Source organism: Tachyglossus aculeatus, chromosome 25 (genome assembly GCF_015852505.1).
Source record: "Tachyglossus aculeatus isolate mTacAcu1 chromosome 25, mTacAcu1.pri, whole genome shotgun sequence".
In the NCBI taxonomy this organism is placed as follows: Eukaryota; Metazoa; Chordata; class Mammalia; order Monotremata; family Tachyglossidae; genus Tachyglossus; species Tachyglossus aculeatus.
Window position 1 is genome coordinate 15,498,564 of NC_052090.1, and position 22,016 is coordinate 15,520,579.

At 42.0% G+C, this 22,016-nt stretch overlaps 1 protein-coding gene across 2 annotated transcripts in view; it reads right to left on the bottom strand.

Annotated features, from left to right (window-relative positions):
* Positions 1–22,016, bottom strand: part of ATP6V1H (ATPase H+ transporting V1 subunit H) — a 59,552-nt gene that overhangs the window by 32,452 nt on the left and 5,084 nt on the right. Inside the window, exons 3-7 of one of the 2 annotated variants that reach the window (XM_038766602.1) lie at positions 14,907–15,009; positions 12,185–12,274; positions 9,495–9,608; positions 8,080–8,184; positions 4,332–4,385 (exon numbers count right to left, since the gene is read on the bottom strand). In XM_038766602.1, coding sequence (XP_038622530.1) covers positions 4,332–4,385; positions 8,080–8,184; positions 9,495–9,608; positions 12,185–12,274; positions 14,907–15,009 — 466 coding nt within the window. The remainder of the gene's footprint in view (positions 1–4,331; positions 4,386–8,079; positions 8,185–9,494; positions 9,609–12,184; positions 12,275–14,906; positions 15,010–22,016) is intronic. The other variant, XM_038766603.1, reaches the window with a different exon arrangement.

A 22,016-nucleotide genomic window follows, 5' to 3' on the forward strand; every position in this document is an offset into this window, starting at 1 on the left:
TGATTTCCAATCAGCTGCTGAAAGGAAAAAAATCAGATTCTCAAAGCACTTTGACACTTCTAGGTATTCTTTTTGCTATTCAATAGCCTGAGAAATGCAAAAATTTCACCACCCAGAAAATTTAAGCATGCACAGTACCCAAAACATGAGAGAGAAAACTCATGCTTTGGGAGAACAGGCTGTATAAGAATACTCAAGCTGTGAAACACAAAACTTCACTTATGCCTTAAAGACAATAACTAGCAAATTTACACTGGTTGAAGGATCAACTCTTCTGCATTGAACATTTCATGAATTTAAGTGAGGAAAAACCAACACAAACGCATGTCCTACATGGATTGTACTGATCATGGTCAAAAGAGTGCCTCACACATCTCTGGTAGACTCCTTGTCTCATCATCAAGGACACATTTCAGTAAACAGCTTCTATTCGCAAGGACACTTACTTCAATAGTTTTAATAATTTGAAGAAAAAACACACATACGCCTCCCCCGGCAAAACTCTTCCAATTTAACTATTAAAATACTAAAACTTTTAGTAAGTGATGAGAGTGGAATTAGAGGACCCGGCTAAATTCAAAGACAACAATGAAAAACTGGTATCTTGTTCCTTAAAAGTTTAATACTGATTTCCATCAAAAATACTGTTTTAAATTAACACAGTACCTAAAAGGCTAAATGTCTTGCCACCACACTACGGGCAGGTCTTCATGTCAGAAACACTGATGAAACTCCCTTTACTTAATTTAGCAATAGAGAGTTTGGTGAAAAAGGGAAACAAGTTGGATTTAAAACAATAAGCACCTTCACAGTCATGTGAAAAACAGATTCTTCCCCAAGATGTGTGATTGCAACTGGTTCTGTTATGGGTCTTGAGTCATAACAATATCCGTGGTCCTTTCCAAATAGTTGCTGAAGTGATTTTTTTTTTAAGTGATGCCACATATACTTTCCGCCATGGTATGTTACTGGGTCCTGCTCATAGCATTCAAAGCGCTGAGAAAATCCCACTTGTCTTTGTAACCCAATGTCTTTTTTTGATCTTGCCCACTATTAGCACTTATTCATCTCTAAGGCAAAGACTATCCAAACGCAGTTAGAATTAACAGTGGATTCTGGACTAACAGCACTGAGAAAGCATCCCACTGGAATCCAATTCTGAATTAATCACTAGCATTTACTGAGCACCTACTGTGTGTAGAGCGCTGTACTAAGAAGAGATCATTTCTTGGAAATAAGTCACCCACTTGGAAGAGAAATTTCTTTTTTTATGGTGTTAAGAGCCTACTATGTGCCAGACACTGGATATATACAAGTTAATCAGGGTGGATACAGACAATGTCCCCTATGGGACTCACAGTCTTAATTACCATTTTACAGATGAAGTAACTGAGGCACAGAGAAGTTAAGTGACTTGCCCAAGGTCACGCAGCAGACAAGTGGCAGAGCCAGGATTTGAACTTAGGTCCTTCTGATTCCCAGGCACGTGCTCTATTCACAAGGCCATGCTGCTTCTCATTCTCACCTGCCTGTTTGTTTTGTTTTGTTGTCTGTCTCCCCCTTCTAGACTGTGAGCCCACTGTTGGGTTGGGACTGTCTCTATATGTTGCCGATCTGTACTTCCCACGCGCTTAGTACGGTGCTCTGCACACAGTAAGCGCTCAATAAATACCACTGAATGAATGAATGAATGAAAACAGGGGAAGGGGATATGACAGGAGGGAATTCACACCAACACAAAGAAGGTGGGACAAGTCATTCATTCATTCAATCGTATTTATTGAGCACTTAGTGTGTGCAGAGCACTGTACTAAGTACTTGGGACAGTGCAATACAACAATAAACAGACACATTCCCTACCCACAACAAGTTTACAGTCTAGAGGAGGGGAAGTCCCTGGGAACTGCTTCTGATGCCCTTGCAGGCCACACCTGGGGAATACTGGTCAGCAGTGGACCATCCCTCTGTTTCAGGGTGCCCACTGGGATCAGGTGGGAAACAAAATAACCTGGATCCCCAGGCTCCTTGCAACTAAAACCGGGAAGACTCAGTCTTCCTACAAGTCACTGCAGGTGACTGACAGTCCAAAAGAAAGACAGAGAGGGGAAGCATTCTAGAGAACATTTTTTTTTTTCCCTGGCACATTCTACTAAGTGAAATACTTGAGAGGAATGGAAGGGGGAAAAAAAGGGAATAGAGACTCCTTCCTTCTTCTATGCTCAGATTTGAGCAAAACAGCCGTATCGGTCAAGTTAATGAGCACCTGTGTGCTCAACACGATGCTAAGTGCTTCCTGGGAGAGTACAGTAAGATTAGGAGATGTGATTCCTGCCCTCAAGGAGTTTATAACCTAGCAAGGAAGACCCCCAAAGTTAATTACATGTAGTTGGGAGGAATAGATATAAACATAAGTGCTGTGGGGAGTGGGGGTTTGGGAGTGGTGAAATCCTAACATGGCATGGAATTCATCAGTGAAGGGATCCTGGAGGAGATGGGATTTTTTTACTAGGGCTTGGAAGATGGGGACAGCAGTGGTTTGTTGGACGTAAAGGCAGAGAATGTTCCAGACAGGGGAGAAGATATGGGTGGGCAGAAGGGGAGAAAAGAATGAGGCGCAGTGAGTAGGCTAGCTTGAAGGGAATGAAGAACACTAGTTGGGGTGTAGTGGAAGAAAATGAACATAAGGATGAGAGTACAAGGGGGAGAGCTGATGGAGTTCCTCAGAGCCCCTGGGTCACTGATTTTTACATCACATGGACACTTGTGTAGCAAGCATCTTTTTAAAGCAGCAGTGGCTCTATAGGCCACTTTTAGCCCATAATGTAGCAAGTCAAAACTGCTAAGAATTCTATCTACATTAAGGTTCAAAGACAGGACATTTCAGTTAATGTAACTTACTACTTCCACATTCAAAAAAGCCAGGGCAGCGCATTTAATAGCAAAGCCACCTTCTGCAATGACATTTTAAATAGAATAGCTTTTTAAGTGGACTGCTCAGTTTTAAGGATAGCCTTGGAACATTTGGATTTACACCTGGTTACCTATTAGTTCTGGTTAAAATAGTCTTATTTTGCACCACTATCAGGAAACTTTTATTCTACAGTTCCATCGAGTGGCAGAATGATGAACTGCTGCTGTACCAAACCACTTTACATCACATAAGTCAAAATAACTTTACATCAAGGTCTGGCATTAGGGCTCTGATCACCTAAGCCATAATAACCTGTAAGTATGCCTAAACATTAAAACAGTGCCAGATGCAGTTTTTTCAATCCAAACAGAAATAAAACCATAAATCTAAACACATAAGGGCATTTTCTTCAAAATCTTGCCAAACAGAATGGCATATAATGTTAAATACATACATTTTCCTCAACCGTGAAATCCTGGACTAATTAGAAGAGAAAAAACTAAATTAACACACGTACTCTGGCCAGTGCTATTTTCTATAACCACTATGAAATTAATTCAGACCCACAAGAGGGTAGTCATCCACGTTTGTTTCAGTCACTTTAATCCTTTAGGGAGAATTCCCCTTCCCTCCTCCTCCTCCTCCACATACAACCACTAAATCCTAACTTTCACCAAACATATTCTATTTTTAGAACAGACAGGTGTGCGCTCACAGTTAAGTTTTTATAATAAATAATAATAATGGTATTTGTTAAGGCTTACTATGTGCCAAGCACTGTTCCAAGTGCTGGAATAGTTACAAGTTGATCAGGTTGGAAACAGTCCCTGTCCCACTGGGGCTCACACTCTTAATCCCCATTTTACAGATGAGACAACTGAGGCCCAAAGAAGTGAAGTGACTTGGCCAAGGTCAGACAGCAGACATGTGGCAGAACCGGAATTATAACCCACTTCCTTCTGACACCCAGGCCCCTGCTCTAACCACTAAGCACACTGTTTGTTTAATGCCTACATAGGCATAGCCACAAATGCCTATAAAGTGTGTGTAGGTATATACCTACTGAGCATTCTCTGCCCAACAATATCATCTGCAAGGTAACTTATTAGTTTGAACAGTTAACAGGCTTCAAATTAGAAGAACTAATTTAGACTGGAGCAGGCATATAAACTGTTTCTAATCCCAATGTGCACAAGTCCACTTAGAGCAAGAAAACCGAACGCGTTTATTTACTAAAAATGACATTTTGAAAACCTCAAGTGGTTATCCAAAAGCTCTCTGATGTTAGTGGAGGGTTTGTGGGACAGGTTACATATTACTAGCACTATTAAACTTCCTAACTTTATCTGTGTTACTCTTTTCAGTAATTCAAAGCTTGTATGCTCTGGGGGCTGGCGAATTAAAGAAGTTCGATACTCACATCACTTGGAGAGACCGTTCCTGTTTCAACAGCACCACCGCTACCACGAAGTTTCTATTGCAAAATAAATAACTCATTACTTAGTTTGGTTTTTTAAATGTATCCTCACACAGTATGGAATTAAGCAAAGCTAATTTAATCCTTTTTCTTCTTAATGCTATTTAGTAGGGAAAGGATTTCTAATTTTCCATTCTATTCAGTATTCTACTAACTAATAAAAAAACACAGCTTCAAGAGTTAAGTAGTATGAAGATCTTTAACAGATTCTCTAACATAAGCTATCTTTTTTTAAAGAAGCTCTACCACTACATAGACTTAGTATAAATATAAATTATTACTGGTGCTAACGAACTATGTTGACTGAATTTAAAAGCCTAACTTTTCCTATGAGAAGAAGATCTAGCTCTGTATTATTATCATGTTTTTATGCCTTGTTCAAGACTTACTTCCATTAAGTGTTTCTTCAGCAACCAAAGTGGGGGGGGGGCGGGGTGTAAATGAGTGTGTGTGTGCAAACACACACACACACAAAAAGTATTTGTTAAGCACATACTAACTGCCAGGCACTGTACTAGGAACCGGGGTAGATACAAGATAGAAGTAGCCTGGCCTAGTGGATGGAGCACCAGCCCAGGAGTCAGAAGGATCTGGTTTCTAATCCCGGCTCCAAAATTTGTCTGCTGTGTGACCCTGGGCAAGTCACTTAACTTCTCTTCAGTTTCAGTTTCATCATCTATAAAATGGGGAGACTATAATAATAATAATGATGGCATTTATTAAGCGCTTACTATGTGCAAAGCACTGTTCTAAGCATTGGGGAAGTTACAAGGTGATCAGGTTGTCCCACGGGGGGCTCACAGTCAATCCCCATTTTACAGATGAAGTAACTGAGGCACAGAGAATGAAGTGACTTGCCCAGAGTCACACAGATGACAATTGGCAGAGCCGGGATTTGAACCCTTGACCTCTGACTCCCAAGCCAGTGCTCTTTCCACTGAGCCACGCCGCTTGTGTCCAATCTGATTAGCTTGTATCTACCCCTGTGTTTAGTAGGGTGCCTGACACAGAGTAAATGCTTTAATTCCATTAAAGGAAAAAAAATTGGTTGGCTACAGTCCATGTCCCACATGGGCTCACAGTCTTAATCCCCATTTTAGAGATTAGTTAATTGAGGTACAGAGAATTTAAGTGACTTGCACACAGTCACACAGCAGACAAGTGGCAGAGCCAGGATTAGAACTCAGGTCCTTCTGATTCCCAGGCCTGTGCTCTATTCACTAGGCCATGCTGCTTCTTGTCCATAAACACAAGGCACATTAAGTTCAGAAAGGAACCTAATCCGTCATTGAAGTGGCCTTGCTACACAGCCTAGCAACTGCTTCCGTGTTCTAAAAAGGCCCTCCAAAGGGGAAGCAGAACATGGTGAACTGGTAAACACAGTGACCCTCTGTGAAAAAACATTTATAGGCACCTCGAGAAATACCGCGCTTTTCTGGTGTTTGAAAAAGTAAACAGAACCCAAAGTAACAGCACCACAGCAATCTTGGAAGAACAGAAGATCGAGGTCGATGCTAGCACATGAGCAGAAATGTTAACAAGTGTCCCACCTTCAAGTATAGACACAAAGCTCTACTAGACAGGCAAGCAGAAATTGATGTCAGAGCCCAGTAAAGCACCAAGAACCTGAAAAGTATGCTATTTCAGCAAGAAGACATGCAGATATCTAAAAAGCCTCAATGCCACCATCCTCATCTTCTGAGCTCCTGAACTCCTGACAAAAGAAGCAAACACCAAGAACTTTGCAGAGAGCCCGCTTTGGATCCATTTATCTGAAACAGAAGAGCTAGTTTAAGAAAGAAACAGCTGCAGAGAACTGAAGATCCTTCCTGACTTGTTTGGTTTTTATCCAGAAGTTTGTGAATATGTAGATGTTATTTGCAAGCTTTTTTTTTACATTTCTACAGGAAAAAAGCAGTTTCTGATTTAAAAACTGCAACCACAGCAATTGCTCCTTCAGGAAGGTTGCCATTCTGTTAGCTATGAGCGTTAGTGGAAATTTTAATCCAAGAGAACTGGAAGCCAGGGCTTAAGAGAAATACTGAGGGTCATTCTAACCTAAGTTTCCTTCCTACCAATTCCCTTTCCTGAAAGTCAAAGATTGAATTTCAGAACAAAATTTGATGGAAATATTAGTGTTGGTTATGTTAGAATGCTGACAGCTTGATTAAAGCAAGAACACATTTTTAAAATAGACATGATAAGACTGAGATGGTGTTAGCTGTGTTTAAGAATTCTGATCCAGAGAAAGAAGGGTTTTAAAATCTGTTTCCCATTTTCAAACACCTATCAATTTCTGAGATAGTGTGCTTTCACGGTTCTCCTAAGAAATTCAACTGGAGTGAAAATGTTTAGCCCTTCTACCGGCATTTTTTCCAAAATCAACGAAGGAATGGAAGGGTTACAATTCACAGAAGTTTTTGCCACTATATTATTTCCACATTGCTCAAGCACCACTGAAATTATTTAATCTGTGATGATCACACTGGTATTCCAATTCTCATTATTCAGAAATAAGTCCCCTACAAAATGTCAGAAAAATCAGATATTTTCAATCTAATGTTTTTGCAAGGGACTTTTTACTGACATTTTGAAAGTCGCACCCATCTACAATAGAGATTACAGTTGTATCTATGCCTTTCAGAAAGGAGTCTAAATGTACATTGGCCTAGAAACCTATTCCTGCCTTTTTTATGGAGTTTGTTAAGCACTTACTATGTGCCAGGTATTGTACTAAGCACTGGGGTAGATACCAGCTAATCAGGTTGGACACCGTCCATGTCCCACATAGGGCTCACAGTTTTCATCCCCCTTTTGCAGGTAAGGTAACTTGAGGCACAGAGAAGTTACGTGATTTGCCCAAGCTCATTCTGCAGATGTGACGGAGCTGGGATTAGAACCCAGCTATTACAGTGGACCACTGGTCTCTCGCAATCCCAATGTCGATCCCCAGCCTGCTCCTCCTCTTAACGCCCTTTCCATGACTGTCCTCGCCCGAGATAAAGCCTTCATTCCCATCAAGCTACCGCTGATCCATTTCCTTCTATCACTCACACCCATCATCCATTCCCAGGGACTCACCACCTCCCAAACGTCCCCATGGAGTCTCCCCTTCACTTCTTCCTTGAAGGCTAAGGTAAGACTCACGAAAGATCCTGGGGACTCTATCGAAGCTAACCCTGTCAGTGGAACCCACTCTGCTCCCATCAGGCCCGGCCACCACTCCTGACCACTCCGGGGGTGAAGGAAAAATGGCCCGGCCGCTGCTTTCCTAGCCGGCCGGCCTGTTCTCAGTCCCGGGAGCTGAGGAGTGGGGCTGTGATGGATCTGGAAAAGAGAGGACCCCATGGCTGAAACTCACCACTACTTACTGCCCAATATCCCACACAAGGAAGATACGATGGAGTGAGACAGCAGCAAGGGATAGACAGCATGCAGCTGTTGCTTGAGAGACCCAGAATAAGGAGGAGGAGGAAAGAAGACGAGAGGGAAAAGGGATGAGCCCTTCAGAGCAGGACACAAGTGAAGGAGACAGCACCCAATAGTCCGCTTAGAGCTATTTCCTTTCACAAGCTCAGAGCGGCCTTTGGCTGAGCCACAGCCTAAGCTCGAGCAATGTACTGCGCAGGAATGGGGGAGGGGGAGGTTGATTCATTGGCAGGGGATGCTCATCACCCAAAGTTTCTTTTACCTGTGAGCTGAGCTGAGATTTTATCCAGTTGAAATAGTAATTCAAGTCACTGCCTTCCATCAGTTCTCTTCCCCAGGCTGCTAATTTGGCAATAATTCTTGCAGCCTAGAAAGGCAGGAAAAAAGAAATTTGAATTGCATGAAATGAAAATCAAAATGCCCAGGGAATCCTGATTCCAAAGGCACTGCAAGGGTGTTTGCTGACCCTCAAAACTCAAGAATACACAAAATTACTCATAAGGCAACATCAAAATCTCCACTCCAATGAGCTTTCTTTAAAGATTTTGTGGGCTATTTTAGTTTTCTAGCTCAGCAAAGTATTCCTTAATATCAAAACAAATGCTTGGCTATAACCTCTCTAACCTGGACAGAGACCCCTCAAGGGACCATCCTCAAACCAACTGAGGAATAAAACAGTCCCTTGGAAATACAAGCAAAATCAAGTTGTCAGCTTTATCAGCTAGAAAAGAATGTAGCCAACAAATGATCACCCTCAAGTTCCTGGTGCTCATCCACTCATTTCTCCTTCTCACAAGAAACAGATTCCCCCCTTTCCCACGAGCCCTGGCCCCCAACTCTGGACTACGGCTTCCTTTTCATCGATGCTACTGATGATGTTCCTTCCCCACTCCCCAGGCCCTGTTCCTTTTCTCCCTGGCAGCCCAGGCCTCTGGCAGTGGAGAGCAAAGCAGGAAAAGGTGATCAATGAATGTTGCTCAGGGTGTCAACAGAGGATGCTCCCAACAGGGCTGCAATCCTCTCTCCCAGTGAGGCAGAGAGCTTTCCCTGCCTCTTGCACATTACTAAAAGATTGTCTTCCCAGTCTCTACCCCTGCTTGCCTGATCCTGCGTGTTTCTCTTCCATTCCCTCCCTCCTCCTCAGGTAAGACGTTTTGCTGCGCAGAGGAAGATTAAATAGCTGATGGGCAGAGCCGGCCAGAAGCAGATTTTCTGCCAGTGCGAGGACCTCAGGTGAGAGTACCATTTCTGGGCTGGAAGTGTGATTTCCCATGCTACTACAGTGAAGCTGTCATTTTAGCAGAGGAAACTTTATCCAAGGAAGACTACACTTTAAACCCTTAGCAGTAATTCTTTAGCTGACCTTGTCCAGTGCCAGCTTATTCGACTGTAATCAGTTTAAAACATTGTGCCACACACTTCCCCCTGAAAAAAGAGTCACTCCAGTACTGCTTCCTGCTTAACAAAAATATCCCAAATGTTTATCTTTCAGGACACTATCTCTGTAGTTGTTTTCATGAAGTTTGGAAAGAAAGATGGTCCATTTCCTTTCACTTCCACATTCTCCAACACCCAATTTCTAAAAGACACAGGTGGATTCAACAGTGAGGGTGAGTTACGACTCGTTCCAGTTGAGAAGTTTCCCCTCCTCTGCCTGAGGGACTTGATTAAGTTTACCATGTGGACAGTGAAAAGATCCTGGCGGTTCAACATTGGCAGGAAGTAGGACCAGGCGGTGTTCTTGCCACGTTTCGCGTAGTCAAAGAAAATGCTAACTCGCTGGTGATTTTCCTGAAAGAAAAACATTTCATTTCTTAACATGGATTCTTCAGGAGGTGGCACATATATGGCATTTTTTAGAACCCTAACTTCCGTGTGAACACTATCTCCCAGTTGTTACGAGAAAGGAAGAGCAAAAATGTTGATGATGGGTGGGAAGGTTCAGAGGTAGAGAGAAGCTGTCTCTTTTGAGCAACAGTTTCAAAGTCAAGACAGGCGCTCGCAAAGAACAACCACAGTTTGAGACTTGCCATCCACTCTCCTGGTTAGATTCCCTTCTCCCCGAATCACCCTTTCCTTGATCATCTGAATACACTGTTACGCAGTTCCTAAGGTCAGTAAATTTAGCTTTAGAACTAACATCCCGGACTGGAACTTTATAACAAGCCATTTGTCTTAGAACATGGGAGTGGGTTTTTTTTTTTTTGAAGAACCGTGCTTTACAGAAATCTTGAACTGTAGCGCTTACATCACGTACATGCATAAAAACATTTCTTCCAAACCAGTATCATGGTTGTAAAGACATTCCCCAATAGCTTTCAGTTCAGATGGTGAAATGCAGACATACATTATGGCAGGGCTGATTTACTATTGTTTAACCCATTTTTTTCTCTATTTTCAATTACAAAACGTTCAGCATTTTAAAGCTTGCAACAGGCTCAAGGAACATGAATACGCAGGATTTTATAAAATGGTATCACAAATAGATGAAAAATAAGATTATTATGAACTGACAGTGACTTCATTCAGGAACTCAAAAACACTTCAAAAATCTAAATTTCCAGGGTTTTGAGTCAAGGACTGCCACTTAATAAGTGGGGAATTGGTTGGTGGGTCCCACAGTAAAATTTGCCCAACATAAAAAAGGCAATGAGCAATTAACTGTCTTTACATGCACTTCCCTATCATGCCACTTTTCAACATATAGAAAATATATAGCCTCTGAATGTTTCTCTTACTGAAACACAGATGATTATTGTACTTTCATATAAGCTTTCACAGGCCCCACAAAATGCCATCCCAGATCACATTTGGCCTAGGGATGATACTTTGAGAATCCCTGTTTTAAAATATACTTTTAATTAAATTCAACCCGCTCGGCATCAGTGCCAGCAGCCGTAAAATGGGCCCGAGGCAAAGCACCTTGAAAAGGACCACGTTTTTTACGGTGTTTGATTTGACACTGTAAAACTTAATGACTTGCATAATCGCAAAAGTGGATGACTCACCCTTTGCTATATGGAAGAATGCTTCATACAGTTATGCGATGTAGAGGATTATAAGAACTGTTATGTAATAATAGTGGTATTTGTAAGAATTTACTATGTGCCAAGTATAGTACTAAGCACTGGGGAAGATGCAGGATAATGAGGTCGGGCACAGTCCCTGTCCCATATGGGGCTCACAGTCTAAGGGGGAGGGAGACGGGGAATTTAATCCCCACTTTACAGATGAGGACAGTGAGGCACACAGCAGGTAAGTTATTTGTCCCCAGCGACACAGCAGGCAGGCAGGCAACTTTCTCTCAGTCACCTTGATTAAGTGGTAGAGGTGGAATCCGTGGCCAAGATTTCCAAACCTCAATCCAGCGCTTAACCAAACCACACATCAAATCTGAAAAAGATGGCAAAAACTAACTTACACCTCTTTGCTGCTGGAATGTTCAGTTGGAGCTGCAGTTGCTACTGAGGTGGGGAATACTAAGGAAGTCTCAGGCTGGTCCAGTTCCAACCTAAACTCCCAAGACTGGGCCTGGGGAATACAGGAGGCTGAGCAACCGTTCAAAGGCCTTGGGGAGTCTAGGATGCTTCCACAGCTCTGACTTCATTACAGCACTCGAGCACTCCGCAAAATTGGTGTGTTTGTTCTCTCTAGTTCCCCCCCCCCCCCCTTTCTAGGTGTTTGGGGTCACCAAAGCAATGACTTGTAGAAGTTGCTAGCTACCATTTAAAGGGAAATTATCTGGGGACAACAGAGGCAAAAACTCCATTATTCCTACCAGTGATAAAGAAAATGGCATGATGGCAAAATGAAGACGTGAACCCACAAATAAAAATTAAAGATCTTTGATACAATAATGAATTTATTCCTTTAGATACTCTCTGTAAACTTCCCATGACTTTAACCCACAGAGCACAATTAAATAATGGATGAACATTCCAAGTTTATAAAACACTTATAAAACACCAGCTAATCGTCTCAGAAAATAAGGAAAGCTACGCATCATGTGGAACAGGGACTGTGTCCAACCTGATTTTCTCGTACCTACTCCGGCACTTAGAATAGTGCTCGACGCGCTGTAAGTGCTGAAATACAATAATGATAACAACTCAATAATCCAATTTTAATCACTACCAAATCACAACTCACAGAATAAGGAAAAAAGTTATAATTTCTAAATAAAATCCCTTAGATTCTGGATCCAGGACAGGAAATGTTCCAAAGGACAAAACCATCATATAACATTGTGGGCATGGAATGTGTCTGCTTATTGTTGTATTGTACTCTCCCAAGTGTTTAGTACAGTACTTCGCACACAGTAAGCACTCAATAAATACGACTGAATGAAGGTTAAAAAAAAAACCTACCTGAAGCATGTCATCAACCATAGTTAGTATGTACTGAACTGTCTGTTCTTTGGAGATATGAGTCATCAGGTTAATGAACGTTTTGGCACACTAGAGAAATGAGAGATTGACATTTATACACGTTACAGTTTTTACTCCATCATAATTCTGCAAAAAAAACTTACCTGATGGGTTTTTTCTGGCTTCCATAAATTTTCACCAGAATGACAATTTGCTTTGTTTTGATGATGGAAGTGTTAAACATGGCAACCCATTAAATACCTTTTCCAACAACAATTTTTGATAGAGTACACCAGGTGCACTATGGTACTGTACTGTTGTTTGCTCAAATGATGGAATGTCGAATGTTTAACAATATTAAAAAATATTGATATTTTAAGTGACTATTGAAATGGCAGGACTTCAAGACCTTTAAAACAATCCCTTCATCACGCTAAAGAATAGAATTGATGTGGTCAATACGAATTAGCATACACCTCCTTCAAAAATCAGCCAGGGAGGAAAACTTAGAGCTCTGAATAGATCAAAAATTGTCAGCTTGTCCTAAGCACTTCCTAGTCTTCCCAAAGCTGGCTCCAAGTCCATCCTAATACCCAAACAGGGTGGAGAGAAGGGGCTGGAAGAGAGAAGCATTAGTCAAACTGCCTCAATCCAAGTCCATCCCACCTCTGACCGTTGTTTGGGGAAGTAGCAGGGGGAGTTGGAAGGAGAGAGGTGATTGCACAAGATCCAGTCTGATCACAAGTCGACTTGGCTACATTCAAAGTTCTAGGGAAACAAGGAGACATAGTCTAACTGGGGGTAGGGTGGTCACTTACTGCACTAAAAAAATTCCAGATACTTCGTGGTCAACCCTAATATCTAACTTTCGTCACATAAGTAAGGGTGTCACAACCGCACACTCAAGATTTTTCTAGAAATTTGCAAGTATGACATTGGGTGGACACTTTCCCCCTCCCAGGCCCCCCAAAACATGACTTTCCCTTCTGGGTTGCAGGGCTGAGCAACAAGAGCTGAGGCAGAGGGTGGCCGGATGTTGAAAAATAAAAAAACTGACAAAGGGATCTGGTGCTGTAGAGTACAAGACAAAGACAGACCAGCAGAAAATTAAGCAAATGGCCATCCTAGTTGGAGGGAACAGGTGTGGGTGCTGTGAAGAGAATCATGGTTCCCCCATCTCTGACCATCCAGCTGAGATCATCATCATCATCAATCGCATTTATTGAGCGCTTACTATGTGCAAAGCACTGTACTAAGCGCCTGGGAAGTACAAATTGGCAACATATAGAGACAGTCCCTACCCAACAGTGGGCTTACAGTCTAAAAGGGGGAGACAGAGAACAAAACCACACATACTAACAAAATAAAATGAATAGAATAGATATGTACAAGTAAAATAGAGTAATAAATATGTACAAACATATATACATATATATATATATATCACTCAAACCCAGGAGCCTTCAGTACAGATTTCCCCAAGTAGCCTTATATCTATCCCATGCTTTGTGCAGAGTGCTTTGGCCCATAATAAGCGCTCAACCCTACAATGATGATTACTATTCAACTTGTGACATTCCCTTACCAAAAAAGCCACTTCCAGAGGCTCAATTCAGGGAGAGCTCTGGAGATCGTGGTGTCTGATCTTGCACTACGCTCTGAAGCTAGCCATCTACGGAGGTGTTGTTTCTTTGGAATTGACCGGCTGGTACATGATGTTCTAGTTGAATGGTGAACTGATCAATGATTCAAAGCTGAATGAGACTTGGAAAGCTCATCTGGCCATGCCCCCTGCTTTCAGGCAGGTGACTGTCAAAGCCACCTAGTATAACTAACCATGGACCCTTTTTTTAAGGGAAAGAAATTCACCAGATGTTGGGAGACCTTGTACACTGAACCGTCCAAATCATCATTAAAAAAAAAACAACATTCAATTTCAAAAGATTCAGAAATGTTAGGCAAGAACACGCTGGAAAGCAGGGGGCAGGAAGAGGCATTGGTAATCTATTGCAAATATAAAAGTCACCGGCAGTTGTTACCCACTGAGTTACCATGAGGTAGCTGAAAGGTACTGTCCGTTCTTATTAGCAAAATTTTCCAACTTATTTTCCAAAGTACTACCGGTTTCCTGAAAATATTCACCTCCTCCCACCCCTCAAAACTGACTGTCATATTTCTCTTTTTCAAACCAGAAAGTACTTCCTCCACATGTGTTTGGGCCAATATCCCAGTGAACACTGATCAATAGTGTGTGTTAAAAGAATCATAGCATTCAGGAATTAAGTGCTTTCCTAACCAAAGTTTGACCGAGGTATCAAAAGATGCTAACACCTGATATACAGAATATACACTGGAGGGCATTTCCCTAAAGATTTTATTTTTAATTAAAAAAGAGTCTTCAAAACACTGCTCAATTCAAGAAGCAGAGTAAAAAAGGCATGAGCACTGCTTAAAAATGAAATTAGGTTTCTCACAGCCCACTGTTGGGTAGGGACTGTCTCTATATGCTGCCAACTTGTACTTCCCAAGTGCTTAGTACAGTGTTCTGCACACAGTAAGTGCTCAATAAATACGACTGATTGATTGATTCTGAAAAGACAATGAATTTTTGTTTGGGGATACACGGTGTCAAAGGCACCACACATTACCAAATCGCTAAGCTTTCTGCAAGGTGACTAACTAGTTAGAGGGAAGGATCGAACAGGTCTGGACGATCACTCACCTGGTTGCCTTCATTCTGGAGCATCTCTTGTTTCTCCTCTGCACTTCTCTTCAACTCAAACCTCTGAATAAATTCACAGTCTTCACTTGAAATCATTTGGCCCCTAGGAATAAAAGAGCAGGATTTGTTTGGTTCGTGCCAAACTGAGCGGAAGTCAGACTGGGGAACCATTCTATTGTTGAAGGGTTAGACAGAAGTCCAAGGTAACAAACCTACAAAGTGCCTGTGGTCAAATAAGTAGCTCAACTCTGGCCCACCTTGGGTAGGCTGAATTCACTGAAATAACAAAAAGCCCTCCAACTACAATTAATAATAATAATAATTGGCATTTGTTAAGCGCTTACTATGTGCAAAGCACTGTTCTAAGCGCTGGGGAGGATACAGAGTGATCAGGTTGTCCCACGTGGGGCTCACAGCCTTAATCTCCATTTTACAGATGAGGGAACTGAGGCCCAGAGAAGTGAAGTGAAGTGAATTGGTCTCCGCACACTCCCAAAGGGCCGATTTTCTGTAGAACTTGATAACCCACTTAACTCAGTTACAAAAATAAAGGCTGCCTCTCCACTGCACACTAAAAGCAGGGAGGGAACGAAGAAGAAAAGGAGAGAGAGACTTGTCCTTCGCTTTCAATAATGACAATACGACAGTAAAATCCTACCCACGGTGCAAACGTAACCGAAGAGATCAATCAGTGACCACCTCACCCTGGTCACACTATTCCCACCATCATTATCATCATCAATCGTATTTATTGAGCGCTTACTATGTGCAGAGCACTGTACTAAGCGCTTGGGAAGTACAAATTGGCAACATATAGAGACACTCCCTACCCAACAGTGGGCTCACAGTCTAAAAGGGGGGAGACAGAGAACAAAACCAAACATACTAACAAAATAAAATAAATAGAATAGATATGTACAAGTAAAATAAATAGAGTAATAAATATGTACAAACATATATACATGTATGATGGTCCAAGCTCTGGTAGCCACGGTGTCCCCCACCAAGAAGTCATCTCTGTTTTCAATCTTGCCTCTTACTCTTTATGAAGCCCTCACTCAAGGAGAGATAAGCCTAGGATGGCTCTCAGCAAAAACAATTACTAAACCAGACTCTGTTGAGTCCTGAAAAGCCGAATCTTTTTTTACACAATTCTAAATCACTTATACTGTACCTAAAATACATAAGCATCTGCACACCAGGTTGGGACAAATGAATGGGACTAGAATTGGGGAATTATTTCAGGTCCATGGACTTTTTCCCTTAATGTTTTCACATCAGAGTTAAGGAGAGATCTACAGGGAACAAAAACCGCATCTCTTTCACTAATCCATTGAGTTTAATGTTGAGCAAAGGTTTAAAATTCTGACATTAACCTCTAAAACTAAATAGATGAAAAATGGAAGATACTTCAATCTGGTAAATGCCAGGACATCCTAAATTTCAGAAAAAGAAATAAATTTACGTGAAAGTACTCACATAGAGGGCTAAGACTAAATTTTTAAAATTCACCTTTCAGTTAAGCAGGTTTCATTAGAAAGTTGAATAAGTCAGCTATCCATGGTGGTATAGAAATCTTAGCCAGGGCAAGGGCAGAGAATTCTTGTCACTAAAAGAAATTGATTTTAACAAATTGTCTTCAATCCCTAAGGTCCTTATGGACAGAGATTATATCTCCTAACACTACTGCACTGTATTCTCCCAACTGCTTAGTACAGTGCTCTGCACACTGTAAGTGCTCAATACAAAATATTGTTTGAAACAATTCTATTTTTAACATTCACCTTCTTTTAGGTGGAATTCAAACTTTTGGTGCTTGCCTTGGTGGTTAGTTAACAGCCAAGATTCAGCAAAGGTCACCTGAGTTTCGTAAAAAGGAAGTAGTCATTTAGGTTGATAAGACTCTTTAGTTGACTTTGGTCAATTAATAAAAAAAGGTGACAATTTCTGAAATTGTTACCGTAATAAATTGTGAAGGCGGATTCAGAAACAAAAATAATTTGTCTGACTTTCTTCCTGATGGTCTATTATGAGTCTCTCATTCACAAACTTATTCAAATCTTTCTAGTACCAATTGATATTTTCTGCCTCCACAACTTCCTACAGCAGTAAATTTCCATATGCTCCCCAGACTATAAAGATTCAAGACAAACTCTACCTACAGCACTTCCCAAATACACCTCACGATAAAGCACAGCACATTTTTAAATTCCAGATTATGAAACTCTCATTTTCCTCCTTCAAAATATTCAGATAGATAATATTAACCCAAGGAGTGAAAATGAATTTCCAACACATTCACTCCAGGAGCATGCTTCCAGTATACTCCTTGCAAATATTGTTTCTTCCAGCTCATTATCAAATTCATGCACTGCAAGAAAAAGCAGGCACTCTCCGAAAACCTACAATCCAAACAGGGTGGCTAAACATCTATTTCAAACAAGAAACTATGCTTATGATCCAAAGTAGCGATGAAAGCGCTGGTACCCGGCAACTCATAAAGAGTACTTGGGACATCTCACAAATAAGTCACCTCCTTTTCGGGAAATCACTGTCTCGAGTGATACGGACGCCTCTAAAACCAGACCTCTGGAATAGTTCTGGGCTGACTGAGCATCTTTCATGCTAAACCAAAGCCTTCCATCTCACCTCTGGTTGATGACCTTTATCAGTCAAAAGAAAACGACAAAAAAAGACAGCCACTTCAGAGCTGGAATGACAGGTGAGTTACCAGTCCGGCACAGTACAGGACATTTTGCTGACTTGTTTAAAGCCTTTCCTTGAAGGTCAAACAGGGCTTCGTTCTCTCCTGGACTAGGGTGTGGGAAGAAAATAACAGGCTACTAACAAAGTATTTACTCAGCTTTCTCTAGGAACTATTCAAAATCCCAGGGCCCCTCCCCACCATCTTCCCACAAGCAAGAATTCACGCTTATTTTATCTACAATCTTAAAAAGACAAAAATTCATCATCTAATAAGTCACTCCAGTAGGAATGCTTCACTCTGCCATAGTGCAAATTTTCACTAGCCATCTTGCAAAAACACACTTAAGGAATTAGAGAACCTTCATCGAACACGAGCCTGTCGGAGCACAGGAACACTGAAGCAGGAGTTTGCCTAACACAGGGTTTGCGCTCTTGAAAAGAAAAACCAAAAACATATCACAAAAGAAGTGGTTATCCAGAGAAGTGCTTTTTTCTCTTGAGGTTAACCATACAAAACTTGAAAGCTAATTTCTCCTTGAAATGTCTTTTGATTTCTATTTGAAGGTTACTTAAAAAAGTTGATTGGGAAAGTACAGATATTACAGAATCCCTTGAATCTAGATTAAGATCTCAAAAAAGTCAAACTTTTCTATGTAGAATAGCGGTGAAAGGATTCAAATGCTGAAGGCAGCCTCACTTTCCCCCATACCCACTTTCCTCTTCCTCACAGTCTTCATAAACACCACTCTTTCTTTAAACTTCATTTATCCAATGGAAGCATCAGAGCCCAGCTCGGCCTGATCTATGCAAAGGAGACTTCTCAGAGAAAAGTACGGAATTATTGATATTTTTGGAAGTCCTACTCTGGGAATGGGAGGGGAATGATCTAATAAGGCAGGGGGAAGACATGAAATTTAAGAAGACCATTTAATAATGGAAATAGTGAGGCAAGCCAAAAAAGGGGGGGGGGGGGGATTTAAATGCAGCTTTTAACTTGGTGGAAACATTTTGTCTAATCAGTTCCTCAAAGGATGTATATTTTGTAATCACAAAGATGACGTGCATTTAATGGATCTGACTAAGGACAAACACCCAAGGGTTCTGTAAGAGTCGGGGATGAATAAATACGGTTTAGAGCAAACAAATATGGCATAACTTCAATACCCTCTGCTTTCACTCATGTGCCTCTAACTAAATCTCCGTTTGCGGACTTATCTCAATCTCTCTCCAACCCCTGAGTTAAGTGACTCCAAAAAGTACTAGTACCAGCTCGTCTGCCTTGATTTCTCTCAAACCTAAGTTAGCCTGGGGTCCAAATATGATCTGGTGATAAAATGATTGTCATTTCCCTTCCTGGAAAGTGACTGGCATCTTCAAAACCTTCCTGAAAGCCCATCACCTGCGGGAGGCCTTCCCTGATTAACTGCTCATTTCCCCATCCTATTTCCTACTATTTCCTACTATTTCCTATTTCCCCATCCTACTGGCCACCTCAGCCCTTCTGCTTCATCCAAGCAAAGGACACTCACACCCTCTCAATCACTCTGGAACACTTACACCCATTTCTTTATACTCTACTGCTTCCTCCTGTCCCTCCCTCCTCCCTGAAAATCATTTTAGTGCCTTGCCTCCCCCACTAGGTTGTAAATTTCTTGAGGTCAGGAATCATCATCATCATCATCAATCGTATTTATTGAGCGCTTACTGTGTGCAGAGCACTGTACTAAGCGCTTGGGAAGTACAAGTTGGCAACATATAGAGACAGTCCCTATGCAACAATGGGCTCACAGTCTAAAAGGGGAGACAGAGAACAAAACCAAACATACTAATAAAATAAAATCATGTCTATTATTCTATTGGACTCTCTCAAGTGCTTAGTACAGTGCTCTGCACACAATAGACCCTCAGTAAATACTACTTATTGATTGAGAAAGACACAGATTGCCCAGAGATGGAGAAGTTAGGAAAAGAACAGCGGGGTGCTAATTTCTGGCAAATGCCAAAATCCAGAGATACCATTTTCCATCGATTGAGTTCTTAAAAGAACCAGTGACAAGTCAAAACTACTAACTGATTGGCATTTCAGTACTTCTGGTGGTGAATACTGTAAAGTCGTGATGGGCAAGGAACATGTCTATCAACTCTGTAGAAAACAATTTTCCCAAGCATTTAGTACTGTGCCCTGCACCCAGAGACCTGGATTCTAATTCCAGCTCCACCACTTGTCTCTCGTATGACCTTGGGCAAGTCACCGCTTCTCTGCATCTCAGCTACTCATCTGTAAAATGGGGACTCGATCCTACTCCCTTCTACAGAGAAGCAGCGTGGCTCAGTGGAAAGAGCCCGGGCTTTGGAGTCAGAGGTCATGGGTTCAAGTCCCGTCTCTGCCAATTGTCAGCTGTGTGACTTTGGGCAAATCACTTAACTTCTCTGTGTCTCAGTTACCTCATCTGTAAAATGGGGATTAAGACTGTGAGCCCTACGTGGGACAATGTGATCACCCTGTATCCTCCCCAGCGCTTAGGACAGTGCTTTGCACAGAGTAAGCGCTTAACAAACACCATCATCATCATCATCAACTAGACTGTGAGCTTCATTTGGGGCCCGGCTCATGTCCAATCCGATGATCTTTGTACTTTGTACTTCCCAAGCGCTTAGTACAGTGCTCTGCACATAGTAAGTGCTCAATAAATACGATTGATGATGATGATCTTTCATCTACTCACTGCTTAGTACGGCACTTGGCACTTAACAAGTACCTTAATTACTATCATTCCCAGTTACCCAATCACTGATATTTATTGAGTGCTTACTGAGTGAGGAGCACTGTACTAAGCGCTTGGGAGAGCACAGTGCAAAAGAGTTGGTAGACACGTTCCCCTCCCTCAAAGAGCTTACAGTCTAAAGGGGGTTACCCAGTCCCTGTTGGTCATGGGGCCCCCCAGCATGACCCACCCAAGCTCATGCCTGTCCCCAGTGAGGAAGGGTCCCAGGCCCCTAAGGAGAGCCTGTCTGTCTGTCTCTATTGGAGCCACAGACCCCATCCCCAAGCAAAAACACTTGCTCCCATCCTCCGCTACTCCCTTCCTGCTATTTTCAACCTCTCATTCTCCTCTTGATGCTTCCCCTCAGCTTTCAAACATTCCCACATCTCCCCGACACTGGAAAGAGCTTCTCTTCATCCAGTCTTCTTCCTCCCATTCCTGTCCGGGCTCCTTCAATAGAATATCACCTGTCGCCTTACTGTCCCCCCACCAATTCTCATTTTGACCCCCTGAAACCTAGCTGGCACACCCTTCCCAAGGTAGCACTCATCATATTCTCCAATGACCGTTTTTTTAGCCTTTTTTTTAATGATGGGCGCTCCTCTGTCCTCCTCTTTGACCGCTCAGCTGCCTTCCACACCATTAGTTTCCACTACAACTCAAGCTAGCATGACATAGACAGGGATGTGGGGGAAGAAGGTGAAATAACGAGCAAAAGGATGGGGAAGGGAGAGGCCCATCCACTGCACAGCACTCTTCCTCTAGAAGCAAAGCAGCAGGGGCAGTAATTCGGCCATCAACCTGCACTGGGGGCCAACTCCAGCCTCCTTTCCTAACCTGAGGCGGTGGGGAGGGAAGGACTAAAAGATGACATAGGCAACACCCCAGTTTTTTTCTCCCAAAAGCCAGAATGGGGTGTCAGTAGCCAACTTCAACCATACTCTGTCATGATCCACGGTCCTGATATCCTCTCACAGCCACCATCATCCTGAAATGTCAAAAATGCTGAGCCACTGTTTAAATATATTCGCTTTCCTAGGCTAATGGAATTCTCTAATCACCTGATTTTTGTGTCCTGCTATGACACTCCCTTATATAAAGCTATTTATAATTAAATCACCACAAAATACAAACCCACAGGTGAAATCCTTGATATTTGACAAAGCAAAACTATGATCCTACGAATGGAACGAAGACGTTACATTCGTTTCACACGAATGAAAAGTTTCCATAAGATTAGATCGGGACAACTTTTAAGAAAAAAGATCTGATTACCGGCACTCCGTTTCAGAAGTACGTACACTTGCAGTCACATAAAAGGCTACTCAAAGGCCGACAATGCTAGCCTTGAGAGAAAAGCGGGGGAGTAACTTATGGGCCACAGACAACACCCTACTGACTTGCCGCACTACAGATGCCTCTGGGGCATCACCGCAAACAAGCCAAACCAGCTCAGATTGGAGCCTCTTGATTTTCTCCTGAGTAGCACACAGCCTGAACACTGAATTCAGTCCATCTCAAAAAGAGAGATGGAATACCTGAGAACAAAGCACAGGGAGGGGATAATGAGTGTCAGCTGGGATATGGTGGGAGAAGAGATCGGAAAAATGAGAAGTAGAGAGCTGATGGAATGACTTAT